Source organism: Mustela nigripes, chromosome 7, assembly GCF_022355385.1.
Source record: "Mustela nigripes isolate SB6536 chromosome 7, MUSNIG.SB6536, whole genome shotgun sequence".
Classification (NCBI taxonomy): domain Eukaryota; kingdom Metazoa; phylum Chordata; class Mammalia; order Carnivora; family Mustelidae; genus Mustela; species Mustela nigripes.
The window spans coordinates 119652022-119672483 of record NC_081563.1 but is presented as its reverse complement, the minus strand read 5'-3'; the positions used below and the strand labels follow the sequence as shown (position 1 = coordinate 119672483).

The following is a 20462-nucleotide window of genomic DNA, read 5'->3' as shown; positions in this document are numbered from 1 at the left end:
CTCCATGACAGGAGCAGACAAAATGAACCCGTGGTCATAGAAGTCAGAATAGAGGTTACCACTGGGCAGGGGAAATCAGAATCAACTGTAAAAGGGCTTGGGGGAGCCTTCCAGGGTGCTGGAAATATTCTGTCTTGTTTTGGATGATGGTTGTGTAGATCTCTACCTCGCAAGAATCCACTGAGCTGTACATTAAGACTAGTGCATTTTACTCTATGAATCTTATACCTCAACTTGAAAAAGAAAACTGGGATGCCTGGGTGGGTCAGTCAGTTAAAAGTCATGATCATGAGTTAAAGGTCATGATCCCAGGGTCCTTGTCTATAGAGTCCCACACGGGCTCCCTGCTCAGTGGGGAGTCTGCTTCTCCCTCTGCTGCTCCTCGCACTCTTGTGTGCACATGCACTCTCTCTCTCATAAATAAAATCTTTAAAAAAAAAAAAAAAGACAAAACTTTCAGTGGCTCTCCACTCCTACCACAGGTTACGATCCAAACTCTGTTAGCGATCCAAACTCTGTTAGCGTAGCCTACAGACTGCTATTGTTCCTCCCTCAAGTCTGGCTTAAGCATCTTCTTCCTGTGACCCCTCCCCTGGCTTTCGCAGACTTCTGACGCATGCGTCCCCCGCACTCACCCAGGACCGTGAGCACCCAGGTCCGTGAGCACCGGCTGGTCCCAGTTCTTAGCAGCCTGTGTCGTAACCGTCAAGCTGCTTCCCTCCCTGGACTGGCCCCCACCCCCACCCCGAGAAGAGCAGTCAGCCACCTCTCTCAGTTCTGCTGCTCCCCAGGCGCCTCGTGCACTGCCTGGCCCAGAGGCCCCCACGAAGTGTCTGTGGTTGAATGAAAGCAAGTTCGCCTTGTCTTTGCTCTGAGCTTGACCTTCACTGAAAAGCCTTCTTCCTCCGGCCTGCAGGATGCTTCCGCAGTGAGAAGGAGGCTGCTGCGCGATGGCCGTTTTCGACACTCCCGAGGAGGCCTTCGGGGCCTTGCGCCCCGTCTGTGTTCAGCTCACCAAGACGCAGACGGTGGAGACGGTGGAGCGCCTGCGCGCGCAACTGCAGGCCGTGAGCGACTCGGCCCTTCAGGAGCTCCAGCAGTACGTCCTCTTCCCGCTGCGGTTCGCGCTGAAGACGCCGGGTCCCAAGAGAGAGCACTTGATCCAGAGCGTGGTGGAATGCCTCACGTTCGTCCTCTCTTCCACCTGCGTGAGGGAACGAGAGCTCCTCCAGGAGCTGTTCTCCGAGCTCTCCGCGTGCCTGTATTCGCCCAGCGCCCGGCAGCCCGCGGCTGTGTCCGAGGAGCTGAAGCTGGCCGTGATCCAGGGCCTCAGCACGCTGATGCACTCGGCTTACGGGGACACCATCCTGGCTTTTTACGAGCCCTCCATCCTGCCTCGGTTAGGATTTGCCGTATCTTTACTGTTGGACCTCGCAGAACAGGAGAAATCCAAGCAAATTAAAGTGGCTGCCTTAAAATGTCTGCAGGTTCTCCTCTTCCAGTGCGACTGTCAGGACCACCCAAGGTCCCTGGATGAGCTTGAACAGAAACAGCTGGGGGATTTGTTTGCTTCTTTTTTACCTGGAATCTCAATGGCACTGACCCGGGTGATCACGGGAGACTTTAAGCAAGGGCACAGCATTGTCGTGTCTTCCCTAAAGATCTTTTACGAGACAGTGAGTTTCATTATGGCTGACAAACATCTCGAAAGGACCTCCGACACCCAACCGAAGCCTGCCTCCGTGGAGCCCAGAGTCGCAGAGCTGATGGTTCACAGGGAAGCCAAGTGGGTAAAAAACACCAGCGACAAACTGACCGTCCTTATTAAAAAGATAACTGAGTGTGTTTCCATCCATCCACACTGGAAGGTGAGGCTAGCCCTGACAGAACTCATCGAGGCCCTTCTCTTGAAGTGCAGTCAGTCCCTGGTCGGCTCGGCAGGACACCTTCTGAAGGCTTTGGTGGGTCTAGTAAATGATGAGAGTCCCGAGGTCCAAACCCAGTGCAGTAAAGTTCTGAGACATTTCGCAGATCGGAAAGTAGTGGTCGGCAACAGAGCCTTTGCGGACATCTTGTCAGAAAACCTCCATTCCCTCGCCACGTCACTGCCCCGCCTCATGAACTCCCAGGACGATCAGGGCAAATTCTCTACTCTCTCCCTGTTACTCGGTTATCTGAAACTCCTGGGTCCCGAAGTGAACTTCGTCCTCCGCTCTGCGGCCCATCTTCAGCGCCTTTCCAAAGCGCTCATCCAAGTGCTGGAATTGGACGTGGCCGACATCAAGGTCGTCGAAGAGCGGCGCCGGCCTTCTGGTGGTCTGAGCTCGTCTCCGGAGAGCGCGGCTCTGCTGCAGAGGAGGTACTTCCGCTTCTTCACCGACGAGAGGCTTTTCCTGCTTTTGCAGCAGCTGTGTCAGCTCCTCGGGTTTTATGGGGACCTCTATCTGCTCGTCGATCACTTTATGGAGCTCTACCACGAGTCCGTGGTTTACCGGAAGCAAGCTGCCATGATCCTGAATGAGCTGGTTGTGGGGGCTGCTGGGCTGGAGGTGGAGAATCTTCACGAAAACCACATTAAAACAAGCCCAGAGGAACTGAAAGACATCGTGACCACTATACTTGAAGAATACACAAGCCAAGAAAACTGGTATTTGGTCACCTGCATCGAATCTGAGGAAGGGGGAGAGGAGCTAACAATGAAGCAGTCAGGCCTCCAGGCCATCACATCTGCTGCACACACCTGCCAAGTCACATCTTTCCCAGCCTTCTCAAAGCCAGGTCCCACTATCTGCTCCATGAACAGCAACATCTGGCAAATATGCATCCAGTTGGAAGGGATCGGCCGCTTTGCGTATGCACTGGGAAAAGACTTCCGTCTGCTCTTGATGTCAGCCCTCTATCCAGTCCTGGAGAAGGCTGGGGACCAAACCCTGCTCATTAGTCAGGCAGCTACCGGCGCCATGCTGGACATTTGCCACGCCTGTGGCTACGACTCTCCGCAGCACCTAATCAGTCAAAATTCGGACTATTTGGTGAATGGGATCTCTTTAAATCTGCGTCATCTGTCTCTGCACCCCCATACCCCAAAGGTCTTGGAAGTCATGCTGTGGAACTCGGATGCTAGCCTGCTTCCTTTGGTGGCAGATGTGGTTCAGGATATCTTGGCCACTCTGGACCAATTTTATGATAAGAGAGCTACTTCCTTTGTGGGTGTCCTCCATGCCTTGCTGGCAGCATTAGGTACAGTCAGAGCCCTTTTTAATGCTAATCTAGGGGAAGGCCTGGTATCCTTGTTTGCCTAATCTTCTTTTTTGTTTGTGTGTGGTTATGCTATGGAGGACATTATTTGAATAGTTGTTGGTCCAGCCCTACAGGTTATGCCAGGGTTCTACTGCCCTTTTTTTTTTTTTTTTTTTTTTAATGTGTATGTATAACACACACTTAACCAGGGTCACACAGGTAATAAGGAGTAAAGTCAGGAATTGTGACAGTCTTGTTCTTTTCTGTATCCCAAACTGCTTCTGACAATACGTGGGGTTGGAAGTATCTGTGCTAATAGAGAACGGGAATAACAGGAATTACTCAGTCCGCAGATGAGCTAGAGCGTTACGGCCCACTAGAACTTTCTGTGATGATGGAAATATTCTATATATGTTCTGTCCATTGCAGTAGCCACTAGGTACACGTGGCTAGTGTAGCTGAGGCACTGAATTCTTTATTTTAACTTAAATAGCCACATGTAGCTAGTGACTACCATACTAGACAGAGGTCTAGAAACATTTTTTTTTCTTAAAGATTTATTTATTTATTTGACAGACAGAGATCACAAGTAGGCAGAGAAGCAGGCACGGGGGCGGGAGGGCAGCAAGCTCCCTGAGCAGAGAGTGGATGTGGGGCTCCTTCCCAGGACCCTGAGACTGTGACTCGAGCTGAAGGCAGAGGCTTAACCCACTGAGCCGCCCAGGCGCCCGTAGAAACGTTTTTAACCTTTTAATTGTATGAGGTGGTTTGAGTTTCTCTCCTTCCTTTTGATCCTGTTGGGTGTCTGTTGGAGGTGTTAAAAACCATTAAAATGGCAAAGTTTGGGACAATAAGAAAAAGAATCTCTCAATGAGATAGTCGGTCCTTGAATGAAAAAAATAACGAGCTATCCAAAGACCGTATCTCTAGAATTTATTCCAGTACCAGGAGCCTCAAAGGTACATGGAAATGTTCCTGACCTCATTTTGTCAGCCAAGAAAGCCAAGATCATGTGAGAAAGTTTGTCGCAGCAAGGACGGGCGGCTGGGACAGAGACTGTCATCTACCCTATACCTCACACCATTTCCAGTGTTTGTTCATTCATTCGTAAACACTCGCCGTGCCGTCTAAATGTTCTTTTATTCATTCCTTTGCTAAAGCGCGGCTGCCATGTGCCAGACATTGTGCTTCGGCATCAAGATATAGCAGTGAGCAAGGCAAATACAGTCATGCAGTTTTCTTGCTCCTGCAAAAGAGATGGCAAGTAAATTATTAAACACGTTCATTTCAGAGTCTAATAAGCACTGTGAAGAAAACAGACAACCTGACGCCAGAGGAACAGGGCTAGGATACTTTCAGTCGCGTGGTCAGGGAGGGCTTCCCTGAGGAAGCAACAGTGGAGCTGAGACCTGAAGGCTGAGAAGGGCCCCCTGGTACATGTGGAGCTGTCCTATCCTTTTTATGTTTCTTAAGAACCTTCAGGTCAAAGAAGCAGGTACAAAGATGTGGAGGAAAGAAAGGACTTCAGAGCCTGGGAGAGAGGCCACTGTGGAGACAGTGATACGAGATAAAGCTGGCAGGTCAGGCGAGGCAAGGATAAGCCCCGCGTGGCCTTTTAGACCAAGGGAAGGAGTTTGGATTTTATTTTGCAACGACTTGGAAGTCTCTGGACTGGCCTAGTCACTGAGATGTCAGCAGTGACTGAGAAGGATTGGGTATTGCCCTCGCGGCAGCGCTGCTGAGACTGGCTGACAGCTTCCATGGTCTGAAGCTAGCGCAGACTTCCACTTTTAGTGCTTTGGAGAACTAGACTACGTGTCCGTTTGAAATTTAAAACTATATTAAGAGGGGCGCCTGGGTGGCTCAGTGGGTTAAAGCCTCTTCCTTCGGCTCGGATCATGATCCCAGGGTCCTGGGATCGAGCCCTACGTTGGGCTCTCTGCTCAGCAGGGAGCCTGTTTCCCCTCCTCTCTCTCTGCCTGCCTCTCTGCCTCCTTGTGATCTCTGTCAAACAAATAAATAAAAATCTTAAAAAAAAAAAAAAAAGCTATATTGAGAAAAGGCCTATTAAGTATATGCTCTCAGGAGGTAACTCAGTTGGGGCCTTGAAAATTGAATTGTCTTGGGTTGCTGATGTCTTTGGTCACCTCGAAAGAAGAAACCCTGTGTAGCACTTTATTTTTATTATTATTTTTTAATTGAAGCGAAAGGGGAAGGATCTCCACTGTAGAGAGAAAAGGAAGATGGGTAACATTGACTTGAGGACATCCTAGGGAAAGAAGCAAGATGGAAGATGGCTTTCCTGAAAGCGTTGAAATCACCCCAAATATACTTGCATTTGGAATGGTGAGCAGTGCTGAAGGAGAGTTGGTCAGTTGCACGTGAATCACTCTGTTGCTGTTTCTGTTTGCCTTCAAGTTGTCTAACTGATAGCCACTCTCTTCTTTTTTTATTTTATTTTGAGAGAGAGAGAGAAGAGGGGAGGGGCCAAGGGAGAGGGAGAGAGAATCTCAAGCAGACTCCCTGCAGACATGGGGCTCCATCTGACGACCCGGAGTTTTTTTTTTTTTTTTTTTAATATTTTATTTATTTGACAGAGAGAGAGAGAATACAGCAGGGGGAGTAGCAGGCAGAGGAAGAGGGAAAAGCAGACTCTCCACCGAGCAGGGAGCCCAATGCAGGGCTTGATCCCAGGGCCCTGGGATCATGACCTGAGCCACCCAGGCGCCCCAACCCTGAGATCTTGACTTAACTGCTGGCTACTCTTTTAAAATGGGAATGGAAGTGTGGTCTCAGAGACCGTCTAGAAAGTCTTCAGAGGACCCAGCACATGTTTCAGGAAATGGAGTCACCCTAATTAGCAGTGTTCACTGGCTAGAAAACATTAAGTGCCACAGTGAGGGCAGGAACGATCAGCGTGGTTACCGCTGAGCACCTCCGGCCAGTTGCTGAGTACCCACAGCAACGAGAACAGGGTAGCTTTGAAAGCAAGGAAGAGTCTGTGCCATGCACCTTGGCACTGAGAGCCTGTGCCACAGCCACATGTGGACGGCTGCCACCTGGTTTTCGTGGCTGCCTAGGATACTGTTGTGCAGCTGTGCACAGTTTGCTTAAATGGTCCTTTCTTGGTGCAGATTTTGGTTGTTTCCATTCTTTTGCCACCACAAAAAAAAAAAAAAAAAGAAAGAAAGAAAATGCTGCAGTGATTATCTTTAGAGGTCATTTTGAACATGTCAGAGTATATCAATAGAGTAACTTCCTATGAAGGAGTACTGGCTTAGAGGACAGTACATTTAATCTGGGTTTTTTTGGTTTTTTGTTTTGTTTTGTTTTTGTAATCTCTGTACCCAGTGAGGCTCAAACTCACAACCCTGAGATCAAGAGTCATGTGCTCTAGACTGAGCCAGCTGGGCACCCCAAATTTCAATTTTGGATGGAGACTTTCAGGGTCCTCTCCAAAGAACTTGCACCCATTTAAACTCCTGTCAGCAGTGGAGCAGAGAGCTGATTTTTCCACACCCTCCTCTCGACTATGTTCCTGAGTCTTTTGCTAATCCTTGCTTATCCAATAGGACAAAAATAGCACCTTATTATAGTTTAATTTGCACTAAGAGTGAGGCTGAGCTGCTTTTCATATGTTTAAAAGCCATTCATAAGCAAAGACTTCAGTGTCTGGTACTAGCCTCAATGTAGAAATCTTTGCAGCGTATCTACTTTGATCATGGTAAATGCTAAGTCCTGATTTTAACACGTCAGTAATGCAATCCCTTGGAGTCTGCTAGGGCCTGACCTACGTGCGGGGGTGGTGCATTGAGGAAATGGCCTAAGTGGTCCCCTCCATGTAGAACCTCTAGGCTCTGGAGTCAAGACTCTCACCCAGCATTCGCTCTCTGTGGTTCCCCTTTGCCTGGTCCTGGCATCTCCTGTCTGCTGTTGCTCTGTGCACGCGCTCCTTGACAGAAATGAGATTAGTGGGGGCTAAAGGTTATCGGAGGCATTTTTCCTGCTGTCTGTAAAAGGGTGAAAATTCACACTGGGGTTTTCTGGGGTTTTGTGGTGGTGGTTGTTGTTTCTTTTAAGTGTTTAGAGCCTTTTTTGAGATGAAGCCCTAGGGGAAACCCAGTACATAAAAAGAGTTGAAATCAGAGCTGCTGGGTTAGAGGGGAGTCAGACGCCCTGGGCCCACCCCCTTTAGCATGCTGTCCCTTGGGGCCCTCCCTGTTGTGGCCCCGAGACTCTCCTGCAGAACCCTTAGGGCTCCTCAAGGCACAGTTTGAAAACCACTGACTGGTTCAGTGATGTTTAAACCTTATTCTGTGGTGACACATCAGAAGTATTGGAGCAGCCTGAAGAAGGAAAAGCTTTGGAGAGAACATGTATCAGAAATACAGATGAGGGGCTGTGTCTATTCCAAGACTATAGAGCCGGTCTTCTGCTAATGAGGAGTGCACCCTGTACTCAGAATTCTGTCACTTGTATGTATTCTCTTGCATATTTTCTCATTCAGCATATATATTTGGGCACACCCACTCCATGCTGGGCATGTTGGATTCCAGTGGCAATCAGTGGAGTGTAGAGTCCAGTGGGAGATGTAGACACTAAACAGTATACTCAAGATAAAGGTAATTATACATCATGATGAGTTAATATGAAAGGAGAGAAGATAGTACTCTATAAGAGAGCCTTTAGGGACCTATATTGGATTGGGAAGCCAAGGGATGGCTTTTCTAGGCAAGTTCTATGTATATTGAGACATGAAAGTTGAATTGGAATTAGCCAAATGTGATGTCGTAGGGAAAGTAGTCCAGGGGCGCCTGGATGGCTCAGTGGGTTGAGCTGCTGCCTTTGGCTCGGGTCGTGATCTCAGGGTCCAGGGATCGAGCCCCGCGTCGGGCTCTCTGCTCAGCGGGGAGCCTGCTTCCTCCTCTCTCTCTGCCTGTCTCTCTGCCTACTTGTGATCTCTGTCAAATAAATAGATAAAATCTTTAAAAAAAAAAAAAAAGAAAGTAGTCCAGACAGCAAGAAGAGTATATGCAAAACATTCTGGGGTCGGAAAACACCTGCCCCATTAGAGGAATGGGAAGATGCTCGGTTCACGGGCAACTGGGAGGAGCTGGAAGATGAGGTTGGAGAGATGGACGGAGGGACTGGATCGTGAGGGGACACGTAGGCCATAGCAAAGAGCTTATTCTGCTGCTAGAGTGCTAATGCCTATTGTCAATGACTGTGGTGATCATTATAACACTTTATTTTCAGCCCAGTGGTTCCCAGACACAGGTGATCTCGGGCAACCCCAAGAGCAGAGTGCAGGGGAGGAGGGAAGTCATTTGAGCCAAAAACCAGCAGCTCCTGAGAATACCGCCACAGCAGAAGACATTGAACAATTTTTGCTGAACTACCTCAAAGAAAAGGATGTGGCAGATGGCAATGTCTCAGATTTTGATAATGAAGAAGGTAACTGTTTATTTTGGCTTAGCCAGTTTTTTCTTTTTGAAGCAGATTATTATAAGAATGAGATCGCATTACAAAACGTTTGGAAATCAGAAAAGTTGCTCCTAACCCCACCATGCTCAGCAGAATCACCCTCTTTTTTTTTTTTTTTAATTTGAAAAGTATATTTCATTTATTTGAATGTATAAATAAAAGTCTGGGCTATTGTCATCTTTCAAGAATCATGCCCTAGGTGGTGCCCAATTTGGGGATGCATGCTTTTCAGCTGCAGGCCTACCTCTGTCTCTCACTTAAACCAAGCTACCTTTTCCCTCGACTGTATGCGGAGTCCTTTTACTTCTGATTTCCTGACTCCCCTGTGGGCCCCTAGCAAATCACTGTTAACTTGTGTCAGATCAGTCCTGAGCTGATCTGATACATACTCCTCCCTGAAACCAAGGTAATCCTTCTAAAATGCAAGTCAAGGATAAACTAATGATCAGGACTGATTTTGCTACCATCCTGCTTTATTCAGTTCAGTGACTTCCTTTCTTTTTAAAAACAAGGTCCCTCCTCTGGTGACCTAAAGATCCTTCAGAGAGACACTGAGGATTCCTTTGCCTTCTTTCCTATCTCATCTCTTGTCACTTCTTCTTTTTTTTTTTAATTTTTAATTTTTTCAGCGTAACAGTATTCATTATTTTTGCACCACACCCAGTGCTCCATGCAATCCGTGCCCTCTCTAATACCCACCACCTGGTACCCCGACCTCTCACCCCCCCACCCCTTCAAAACCCTCAGATTGTTTCTCAGAGTCCATAGTCTCTCATGGTTCACCTCCCCTTCCAATTTCCTTCTCCTCTCCATCTCCCCATGTCCTCCATGCTATTTGTTATGCTCCACAAATAAGTGAAACCATATGATAATTGACTCTCTCTGCTTGACTGATTTCACTCAGCATAATCTCTTCCAGTCCCTCCCATCCATGTTGCTCCAAAAGTTGGGTATTCGTCCTTTCTGATGGCGGCAAAATACTCCATAGTGTATATGGACCACATCTTCCTTATCCATTCGTCCGTTGAAGGGCATCTTGGTTCTTTCCACAGTTTGGCGACCGTGGCCATTGCTGCTATAAACATTGGGGTACAGATGGCCCTTCTTTTCACTACATCTGTATCTTTGGGGTAAATACCCAGTAAGCACCCTCATTTTTTGTGCGATTTTATCCCATTCTTTTTTGTTGCAGATCTATTGCTCTGTGGTTCCAGCTACAGTTTAAATACATTATACCCTTTTTGCACTTAGCTATATAATCAGCAACTCTCCCACGTTGCTATAGAGTTTTCATAATTAATGTTTTAATAGCTGCTACTAAGTACCCATTCCCCTGTGGGAAGTTCGAGTTGCTTCTAGCTTTTCACTCTAATAAACAGTGCGGCAGTGGATGATTCTGTGCACGTGACATTTTCCCTTTTTTTTTTTTTTTTTTTTTTGCATATTTCTTTATAAATCCCAGAAGTGGGATTTCTGGGTCAAGGATATGAACGTTATTTTATGCTTGCCAAATTGCCTTCCAGAAAGGTTGTGTCAATTTATACCTTCCCTCAGCAGCGCGGGATTAACACTGGTGGTACCACAGCCTTGCCAACGTTGGCCATTCTGACTTTCACTTCTTGCTGAATTAATAGATGGAAAATGGTTCTCGATATTTGACTTTGTGTTTCTTTCGATTACAGGCAAGGTCAAACGTTTTCCTATATGTTCCTTTCCCGACGATTTTTCTCTTGTGCCCGTTGTCTATTCATATGCTTTGTCCATTTATTTATTGGCGGGAGGAGATTTCAGTGTTTTTCTTCCCTATTTATATGATAAAGGAGAAGGGAGTTCAGGCTAGTCGAAGCTCCGGCCTGTTGTTTTATTCACAAGCCCAATCTGGAGCTTCAGGTCATGGAAGGATTAATAAATTGTTAGAATCTCCTCTGCAAATATAAAATGCCAAGTCATAATGAGCTTGGTGGTCTCAGAACTATCCTAAATCGCACTGAGTCCCAAATTAGTTTGTTAGGGTGGAATGGAGCAGGATTCTTTCTCTTTTTTGGTGGTCTCCACTCCGAGACTCTGGTGAACTAAAACCAGTACTTCCAGGATAATAGGAAATAGTCTGTTCGATGCATCTAACTACCGCCAGTTCCTTTAGTGTGTCAGGGAATTACCACAGGGCCCGGGGAATGATTTATGCGGAGTGGAGTTCTTGCCCTCCCCGAGGACAGTTTTCTGATCAGATGTCTATTGCGAGGCCTTTTCTTCTCGGTTTTATTTCTTAAGCCAACCCAGTCTTTCTTTTCCTGACCTGCACCCCACACCAAAACCCAGAAACTCAGAGGGAGGGGAGGCATCATGATCCCTCATAATCCGGATTTGCCATTCTTGTTTGAAATTCTAGTATTGTCTGTGAATCCATTCTTTCACGATTACGATCTTCTGGTTCTAGTTGATGTTGGCTAGGAGCAGACTGAATGAATCAACCTTTCTCCCAGTAACGGAAAAATCCACATCCCTCAAATAACATTGTGCAATAGGTGAATTTCAAACAACAAATCCTCCTCTGGGAAGAAAAGCACAGCCTTATCATTCTTATAATTATCATTCATCAAGTTCACACCACAGACTTGGCATTGTAAAGAATGTTTGGCTTGATGTTGGTCTGACATGTGTTTTTTGTTTTAGCCACAATGAAAGCACCTCGTGTATCTGAGGACCCTTTCTTCAAGAAATCCAAGCATTCTACAAATGCATTTTCATTTATCTTTTCAGCATCTGGTAGAGACAGGTGTGACCTCTGCTATAAGATTCTGTTTTTTCCAGTAGAGGAAACAGAAATGGAAAAAAGTGAAGGACACAACGTTCAGCTCAGTGGAAATGAGCACAGCTAGTAACGGGAGCTCGGTGGAGGGGCTGCATGTACATAGAGGAAAATTTTCCAGGGTAGGGATTTTGGCCTGGGTTTCATGCAATTCTCAGGTCTTTTCATTGTTGTTTTAATTTACAAACTTAGGCCTATCATGTGCAACACAGCACTCTAGGCAGTGGAAGAGTGCTGATAGCTGGTGGCATTCATCTTACTTAACTCTCAAGCAAATGAAGTGTGCGTGCTTTATACCTTTTTTTCCGGATGAAGTAGTGTAGGATGAGAAGGTTGCTAATAGGGGTGCAGTCAGGACTTGAACTGACCACCGTTGACCAAACTCCCTCCCTGGGTATTCTACCAGGCTGCCGCGCTGGGATCTCTCATGCAGACATCAGTAAGGCCTGATCTTGGCCATCGAAAGATCCTACAGGCTGGTGGAGGAGACAAACGAGCCTCTTAGTCAAAGAATGAACCAAGAAGAAAGAAAGGGTAAAGGTCAGAGCAGAGGCCAGCTGGGGAGCTGCCAGTCTCGGGTATCCAAATTAAAATGTTGCCCTCTTACATTTTTATTTGAAATACTTATTAATGGAAATTTAGAAAAGACAGAAGGTATAGGAAGAAAATCAAAATCCTACATGATCTCATGGCCCCATCTCTGTTAGTATTTCACGGTCCTTCCTGCTATGCGAGAAATTTACATAATAATCTCCACCTGTGTATGCAATTGTATATACTGCTTTTCTCTTTTCAACATAATATTCTTTCATAAACATTCTCCCCTGTTGTTAAAGCCCTCAGTAAACACAAATTTGGGGGCCCCCATGATAACATTATTGTATGGACGTAGCATGGCTTATGTAATTATTCCCCCTTAGGTGGCAATGGAGGGGTTCTCCCCACTCCCACCCCCAGTTTATATAGTTAATGCTCTAGTGAATATCCTTTTTTTTTTTTTTAAGATTTTATTTATTTGACAGAGAGAGGTCACAAGTAGGCAGAGAGAGAGGGGGAAGCCAACTCCCTGCTGAGCAGAGAGCCCGATGCAGGGCTCCATCCCAGAACCCTGGGATCCAGACCTGAGCCGAAGGCAGAGGCTTTAACCCACTGAGCCACCCAGGCGCTCTTACCCAAATTTTTTATGGTTTCCTTAGGATCAGTTCCTTGTAAACGCCATTCCTTGCGTCTGAGGTTGGGAGAGCACATCGAAGTGGGGCATCTCTCATAAAACACTGTCCCCAGTTATGCTTTTTCTCCAGAGGAGCAGTCAGAGCCTCCGAAGGTGGACGAGAGTGACACTGGTCCCGATGTGGAGCCCCCGCCGCCAGTGCAGATCCAGATAGCCAAAGATGTGATGGAGCGCTGCATCCACCTGCTGTCCGATAAGAACCTGACGATCCGCTTGAAGGTCAGTGTGCAGCCCTCTCCCCGCGTTTGCACGGCAGCAGGACCCCGGGTCGCTCTGGCTGCCAGGGACGGCATGGATGAGCAAGAGGCTGCCCTTATCTCCCGGTCCATGTGTTGTGGCCAAGGGAAGGCATCAGGAAGAATTTATCTGTGGGATGACAGCCTTATGGCCTTCTGTATCAGCTCAGATGCCAAAAGGGAGCCAAGTCCCCTTTGTGGAACTAAAAAAACAAAGTTTTGGACACCCGTTGACTCTCCAAGGGAAAGAAGGCCCTATGCTTTGGAAAGGATATCATTTTCTAAAGTGACTTCATGTGGGAGGCGGGTTTTATTTTTTTTGCGGGGAGGCGGGTTTTAATCCTTGGGAGCAGTCATTCTTCCACGCCTGACTCTGGCCCCTATCTCTGTGTCTGTTTCCATGTTCATCCCCGGAAAAACACTCACATTTCTTAATTGTACTTCCTCGTTTGCCGGCAGTTTCCCAAGTATCATCCCCATCAGCAAGGACTTAAACGAAGCAATCGTGAAACTGGACAGTGGGGCGACTGGGCGTGGGGACAGGGCTTTCAGAATCACCTGGGAGAAGCTTTCACAGGGAGGGGCCTGGACCTCCCCACCCCCGAGCAGATGTGAGAAACACAGCTACCTCAGTGAGTTACTGTTAGCGATGAGAGCACGCTGTCCTGCTCGGGGTGGTGGGCTCAGAAACCCCACTCCGGGATCATCTCAGATCCCGGGGTCTGTGCTTTGTGGAACGCACTTCATTTCCTCAGAGAAGCTTCTTAGCATTCATCTCTTGTTGCATGCAGCAAGTACTGTTTTGAGTGCCGGCTGTATGCAAGGCTTGATGGTAGGTGTCTAGGCAATACATTAGCCCGAGTGTCTTCCCTTTCACGGAGGCTCTGTAGCAGCCGTGTCCACACCGTGTTATTGAGATCACCGGCATTGGAGTCAGACCTGCATATCTGAGTTCACATCCTAGCTCTGCCTCTGTGACTTTGAGCAAGTACTTCACCTGTTTAAGCCTCTGCTTCTTCTGTAAAATGGGCGTGATGGGACCTGCCTCACTGTGTTGTTGATTATAAATACGAAGCACTGAGCCTTGGCTATAGCCGAGTGTGTGTTGCGCTCTGCTGCAGGTCAGGCAGAGGCTGTACAGACTAAAGTGAAGCAGGCGTCCCTGTCCTCATGGAACTTCCTTTCTCTCGCGGGGAAATACACATATACACACCTAGAAGGCGAAGAAATCTCTGCAGAGAATAAGCAGGTTCTGTGATAGAAAATAGTAAACCCCCATCTGTGAATGTGCATTAGGAGCCTTCTCTGCCAAACCCTGTTGCAGAAGACAGAGCTTCGGCCCCGGCTTTAGCCAGGTCATCAGGGAAGGCCTCTCCCGAGGTGGTGATATTTGAGCCAAGACTTAAAGGCTCAAGAGAAGGAGCCAGCCATGAGAAGGGGCCAAGGCAAAGAGATGAGCGTTTTAGGCAGAAGGAGAAATGTCTGACTTGGAATCAGGAGTGTCTGACGTAACTTGCCCAGTTAGTGACAGAACTCACTCGAAGCCCACAGTAGCAGCACCCTTTCCTCTCGGCTGCCTTGCTGTGCGGTACACGCCCAGGCTTCTCTTCCTGCCCTGCCTGCCTCTTTCCCCTCACGCGCGGGCCCTCTTTTGTTCTTTGTTGCTGTTCTGGCCTCCGTGTGACCAGCACGTAGCTGACATCCAGCGGGGTTTACTGCTCTGTTAGCAGACCTCAGTCTCTCTGACTCAGCTGTGCACCCTCCCCTCTGCTCTGTGAAGGCCAGCCCATCTCTGGGAGGAAAGGACACACTGCTCATCGTCGTGACCCCTGCTGGGGATACTGAGGCAGGCCAGTAGTAGTCTCCCTCTGAACTCCAGGTCAGGACCTGTATTCTCGGGGAGGGTAAACAATCCAGTTTACGTCTAGGCCACCCCGAACCCTTCTTCTGAGGTGGACCTATACCTCGGCTGCCTACTTGGCTTCTCCATGTAGAAGCAAGGGAACATGCCCTCACCCAGCCTCTCAGCCTCTCAGCCTCTCAGCGTCCTCCCCTGCCTGCTCCTGTCTCAGCCAGCGGCGCCTGCATCCGTTCAGTCGCTAAGCCTTACTCCAGGCAGTCCCTGTCAACACCTCGCTTTATAACCCCGATGTCAGGGGCCGTCAGCGTCTACACAGCTCGTGTACACGTTCAGTACACACACACCTCCAGGACAGACCTCAGACCCCTTCATGCTGCCACCACCCCGCGGCCACATTCCTGCCCTCTCCTGCGGGCATGTGCCTGCTTCCTGGGGGGGCCCACTCGCATCTCTCCTGCCCCTCCCCCACTCAGCAGCCAGAATGACTTTTTTCAAACATGAATTGTATCATGGCCCTTTGCTGCTTAACCCATTCTGATGGCTCCCCACTGCACTCGGTACAAACTAAAAAATTCTCTAACGTGACACCTTCACGGCTGGGCCCCTCTTACTCCTCCTGTGTCGCGCTGCCCACGGCCCTGCCTTAGTGCCCTGAGCCCTGCTCTGGGTCTTCCTTGCTGCCATCTCCACCTCGAGGAACGTCCAGGAACGCTCTTCCACGCTTCCCGCGACGAACTCCCGCCCTGCTGAAATCAAATCCTCTCCTCTTTCAGGTCTTGGATGTGCTGGATTTGTGCGTGGTTGTGCTGCAGTCCCACAAGAACCAGCTCCTTCCCTTGGCTCATCGGGCCTGGCCCTCGCTCGTGCGCCGACTCACCAGTGACGACCCCCTGGTGGTGCTCAGAGCCTTCAAGGTACCATGCTGATGTCCCACCGCGGTCAGCCGGGCGAGTAGGGGTCGCCGGCGCAGAGCGTGGCGGCGTCTTTGGGGATCCCCGCTCGTTTTAGCTGGTCCTCGAAGGAAGCAGAGCAAAATAAGGAAGGCACAAAGAAGAAAGTAAAAGTCAGTCCCCTCTTGAGTTAGGAGCAGAAGGAACTAGCAGATGAAAAGGACTGCCAGTATTTACTGAGCACCGTGTGGGCTTGGCGCTGCCTCCCACACAAACACATCTCACAACAGCTTTCCAAGGTAGTTTCTGCTCTCCTCATTTTTTTTTTTTAAAGATTTTATTTATTTATTTGAGAGAGAGACAGTGAGAGAGAGCATGAGCAAGGAGAAGGTCAGAGGGAGAAGCAGACTCCCCATGGAGCTGGGAGCCCGATGCGGGACTCGATCCCGGGACTCCAAGATCATGACCTGAGCTGAAAGCAGTTGTCCAACCAACTGAGCCACCCAGGCGCCCTGCTGTCCTCATTTTTGACAGAGGAGGAAATAAGCTCAGAGAAGTCAGGGATTTTCTCAGCATCACACAGCGGGTAGGTGATAGAACCCAAATCTGTGTTTGTGCTCAGGTTCTTTGCACTGCATAGGAGTCAAGATGAAGGGGCCTGGGTTCTAGCAGTGAACATCCTCTGCCCATCCAGGTGACTCTGGGCAAAACCCACAGCCACCCTTTTCCAAGTTGGCCTTAGGAGCCTGTGTTCCACCTTCTTCATAGTATTGTTGTCAAGGCTACAATGGGACTGTTTGGTGAAATGCTTTGAAAAGTTAAAAGCCATATATATGTGTGTGTGTCAGGTTTCATTCTCCCCGACTTAGTTTGGCTTATATCAGCACATGTATTTTGGCTTATTTATTTATATTCTTCCTTATTCTGAAAAGCACGTAAGGCAACCTACAGAGATATATTTCCCAGGGCAAGCTAACATAAATTAGGAGTAGGCGAGCAAGATGAAGCAAAGCAAAAAGATGTGTAGGGACATAAAATGAAACCAGGAATGCAACCAGTACACTTGGCAAAAGTACCTTGGTTTTCTGCAAGATTCTTCAGCCTATACTGGACCAAAGTAGGAGCTTATGTTTAAAACATATAAAATTGTTAATGTTTTTTTTTTCTAAAGCAAAATATACAAAACCACACACATACACACACACAGGGGAGGAGGGAGACTTAGGAAGAAAGACGGGGGGTCTTGCCAAATCTTATTCAGATATGCTGCCTTCCTTTGTGGAAATGAATAGGTAATCTGAAATGACAGCAGGCGTAGAAAAAGGGAGAAATAGAAACATGTTTGCACTGTAACCGAGGCCGCTTTTCCACCCTCAGAGATGCTGGGGACATCCGAGGCCTGGAGGGCCTTGTGCAAGCCAGCTGAGGGCCCTGTGGAAAGGACCTTATTCTCTGCAAATTCGGCAAACACTCTCCGGGCTGGTTATGCCTTGCTTACCAATTTTTAAAGAAATTCCTATTATCCTGTATATTCAGCCTTGTGCAACAGGGCAAAACATTTCAATATGTTCTGCTAGAGAAAGTTTAAAACAAGACGTGCAAAGAAACCGCCCGTGGTGGAAGATGGGCCGAGGGTGACGTACACGCGAGATGGTGCGGCGGGACAGGCAAGGCTCCGCTGGTGCCCTGACCGCCGGGCCCGTGCCTGGACCCAGGCGAGGGACCACAGCCAGCCACTTGCCCCCCCCAGGGCCTCCGCACAGCAGCCGCTGGGCCTCACTGTGTTTGTTCAGCTAGCTGGAGTTCAAAGCACAAGCCTTCTCTCAAGGGATGTTAGGAAGAGTCAAGAGATGATCTATGTGAACTGCTTTAAGCTCTTTTTTTTTTTTTTAACCAAAAAAGGGAGGAAAATCAAGGTATTAATCATATTATCCATCCAACCCTAGATTCCTTTGAATTATTCCCCGTGTAATCTGTATTTATGGATAGAAGCAGCCATGCCTTGGGAGCAGAGACCTCCGAATTCATAACTGTCAGAATCACAAACCATGGGCAAGGAATTAACAGCAGTAATTCTATTTTTTTTTTTTCCCCCAAGAAGAAATTGAATTACCACACATTCCTTAGCTCTGTGCTGCCTGGCAATGTGCAGTCACCAGAGCGGGGGCTGTTTCTACAGGTCTTGCGTACCCTGGGAGGCAAGTGTGGCGACTTTCTGAGGAGCCGATTCTGCAAAGACATCCTGCCCCAGCTGGCCGGCTCCTTAGTCACCCAGGCTCCCGTCAGCGCCCGGGCCGGACCGGTGTACACGCACACGCTGGCCTTCAAGCTACAGCTGGCCGTTCTGCAGGGCCTGGGCCCCCTCTGCGAGAGACTGGACCTCGGTAGGTACCGGCCACCCTCCCCTCGGGACACGCAGCCTGCGTGCGATCTGGCCAGCACCGTGGCACCCAGCACCCAGTCGTGCTCCCACCTCTCCCCTCGTGGGTACCTCCCTCAGTTTTACTTTGCTCTCATTTTCCCTCCTATCTTGATGTGCTTTTCTGACTCACGGGACGGAGTCAAGAGCCAGGGGCCTCTCGCCTCACTGTTCCAAATCCAGCAGACGGCAGTCGGTTCTGCTTGTCCCAGATGAAGTCTGAGCCCCGATGCTTGTTTTGTTTCTCCCCTCCGCAGGTGAGGGTGACCTGAATAAAGTGGCTGATGCCTGCTTGATTTACCTCAGCGCCAAACAGCCCGTGAAATTACAAGAGGCTGCCAGGAGGTACGTCTGCTTGATCACCCGCATCTCTTTACGTTTGCTCTAAATTATAGATGATTTGCTAATGGCGAGCAGAGTCAAGGCATCTCTGCTCTTTTTTCTCCTCACTCTTTTCGCCGGGTTAAGATGGTTTCTTTAACTGGGCCAACTCTAGAGATGGTATTTTTACTAGACGCATTTCTCTTTGCAAGTAACCTTTTCCTCTGCTGCAGTGTCAGCAGCAATTCCAAAGGGGCAAAAAGCAGAAGGATGGTGTGCAAACGGGACAAAGCAGTTCTCCTGGGAGGAGAGAGATCTGGTTCTAGGCCCTATTCTAGTGACTGAGTGACTCTGGCACCTGTCTGGACCACGGCTCCTTCTTCTGCAAAGCATAAGCATTGGGTTACTGATCGGGCACACCTTGACGCCCCACAGCATCTCAGTGGACATCAGGTGTTCTGAACCCTTGCACACTGTACACAAAATGGGGCGTGTACAAGCAGACCCTTAAACATTCCTTTTTCTGGATCAAGTCCATGGCATTTATCAGATGAGAGTAGGCATCTGTGAACTGAGGGACATAAAGAATCACTAGACTGATGGTCTAAAGGGCCTTTTCCAACTCTGAAGCGAGGTAATTGTGATTTCTAAGAGTTTTACTTATTCTCAAGTAGCTGTGCCACCGCTAATGGGAGAAACTATGTCTGGTTCCTTGAGCCCCAAAGGATTTTTCTCAAAAGCTAAAATTCTGAGTACAGCAGCATTCCCCAGACTTGAGACCAAAAATGCACTGTGGCCCCCTTGCTCCAGCTGGATGGAGAGCTGGGGCAGGGGGCCAGAGTGGGCCTGCCATCCCGCAGTGTCTGCTACTGGAACAGAAGTTAGCTCCCCTGGCCTGGCCCTGTGTACTCCCCTGGGTGCTGTTGCTCCCGTGTCCCAGGGCAAATCAACAATCCCTCCCACCTCTCAGGCTTCTAGAAACGAGTCCCCGTTCTTCCATGGTGAGGTAGGAATCCTCCCATTCCCTGAAGGCCTGCAAGGCCGCCCAGACTATGAAATGAGGAAGCTACTTGCTCCCTTATAAACCTTGCACTCTCTGGGAGTGATGGAAATATCCTTTTGGATTGATTTATTGTCCCTTGCAATTTTTTGCTCTTCATTTCCCCAGTTCCCTTTTTTCTTTCTGTCACTTTCCCGTCACTTCCCCTAGGCCCAGAATCAGTCATGGTCTCTTGAGCACAGGGGCGCATCCCAACCAGCTTCTTACCCTCAGACATTCTTGTTCCTTCAAGAACCAACTTCAGGTGAAAACAGCCCTCCCCCTCCGGGTGGTGTTCCGGAAGCTGCTCTCACACTGATTTCAGGTACAACTCAAGAAGGTAATGAATTCATCTTGAAGTAAATTCTCTGTGTGCCTGTTAACAACCAAGAGTCACAAATATCTGACTTTCCCATTCTCGGTCCCATTCTTCTTTTCCTCCACCCACCCCATACCCGTCCTTCCAGTTCAGACCCATCAAACAAGCTAATATTCGCCATTCATTATCTTTTCATTTCTAATTTTCTTTTGTGCCGCTAAAAGCAATTAAACCTGGAATTGGACCTTGCTGAGTCTTGAGTTGGTATTCAGGGTGCCTCTGGAGGAGGAAAATGCAGCCAGACCACTTGACTGCTGCGCCTTTGTTTGCTCTAGCGCATTCCATTCGGGGTTGAGTCAGATGACCTCCCTCTTGCCAGCCTGGGAGGGGAGGAAGTGCAGGGTTGATTGGTTCACAAACACATCATCTGCAAACTTATTTTGAAGCCAAGGGAAAAAAAAAACCCAGCGTTGTCCTTGATCAGGAGCTGATTTGGCATCTTGATTCAGAAATTAATAAGCTCCGTAAATAGGAGAAGAATTCGGAGACAATGGGAAACCTGGTCTCTTTGTGAGCCTCGTTATTGAAGGAAGGGAGGGCGGTGGGGTGGGGG

The 20462-nt window shown here is 48.5% G+C and overlaps 1 protein-coding gene and 1 long non-coding RNA gene across 2 annotated transcripts in view; one reads left to right on the top strand and one right to left on the bottom strand.

Moving 5' to 3' along the window:
- TTI1 (TELO2 interacting protein 1) overlaps nt 1-20462 on the top strand; it is a 48185-nt gene that overhangs the window by 15961 nt on the left and 11762 nt on the right. The window contains exons 2-7 of the mRNA XM_059406985.1: nt 917-3240; nt 8497-8694; nt 12835-12983; nt 15635-15775; nt 17931-18135; nt 18428-18515. Coding sequence (XP_059262968.1) covers nt 951-3240; nt 8497-8694; nt 12835-12983; nt 15635-15775; nt 17931-18135; nt 18428-18515 — 3071 coding nt within the window. The 5' untranslated portion in view covers nt 917-950. The remainder of the gene's footprint in view (nt 1-916; nt 3241-8496; nt 8695-12834; nt 12984-15634; nt 15776-17930; nt 18136-18427; nt 18516-20462) is intronic.
- On the bottom strand, nt 15783-20240 carry LOC132021914 (uncharacterized). Its single transcript, XR_009405467.1, has 3 exons — nt 20095-20240; nt 19759-19906; nt 15783-15875 (listed from the first exon to the last, which is right to left on the bottom strand). It is a non-coding gene; the product is annotated as an uncharacterized LOC132021914 (long non-coding RNA).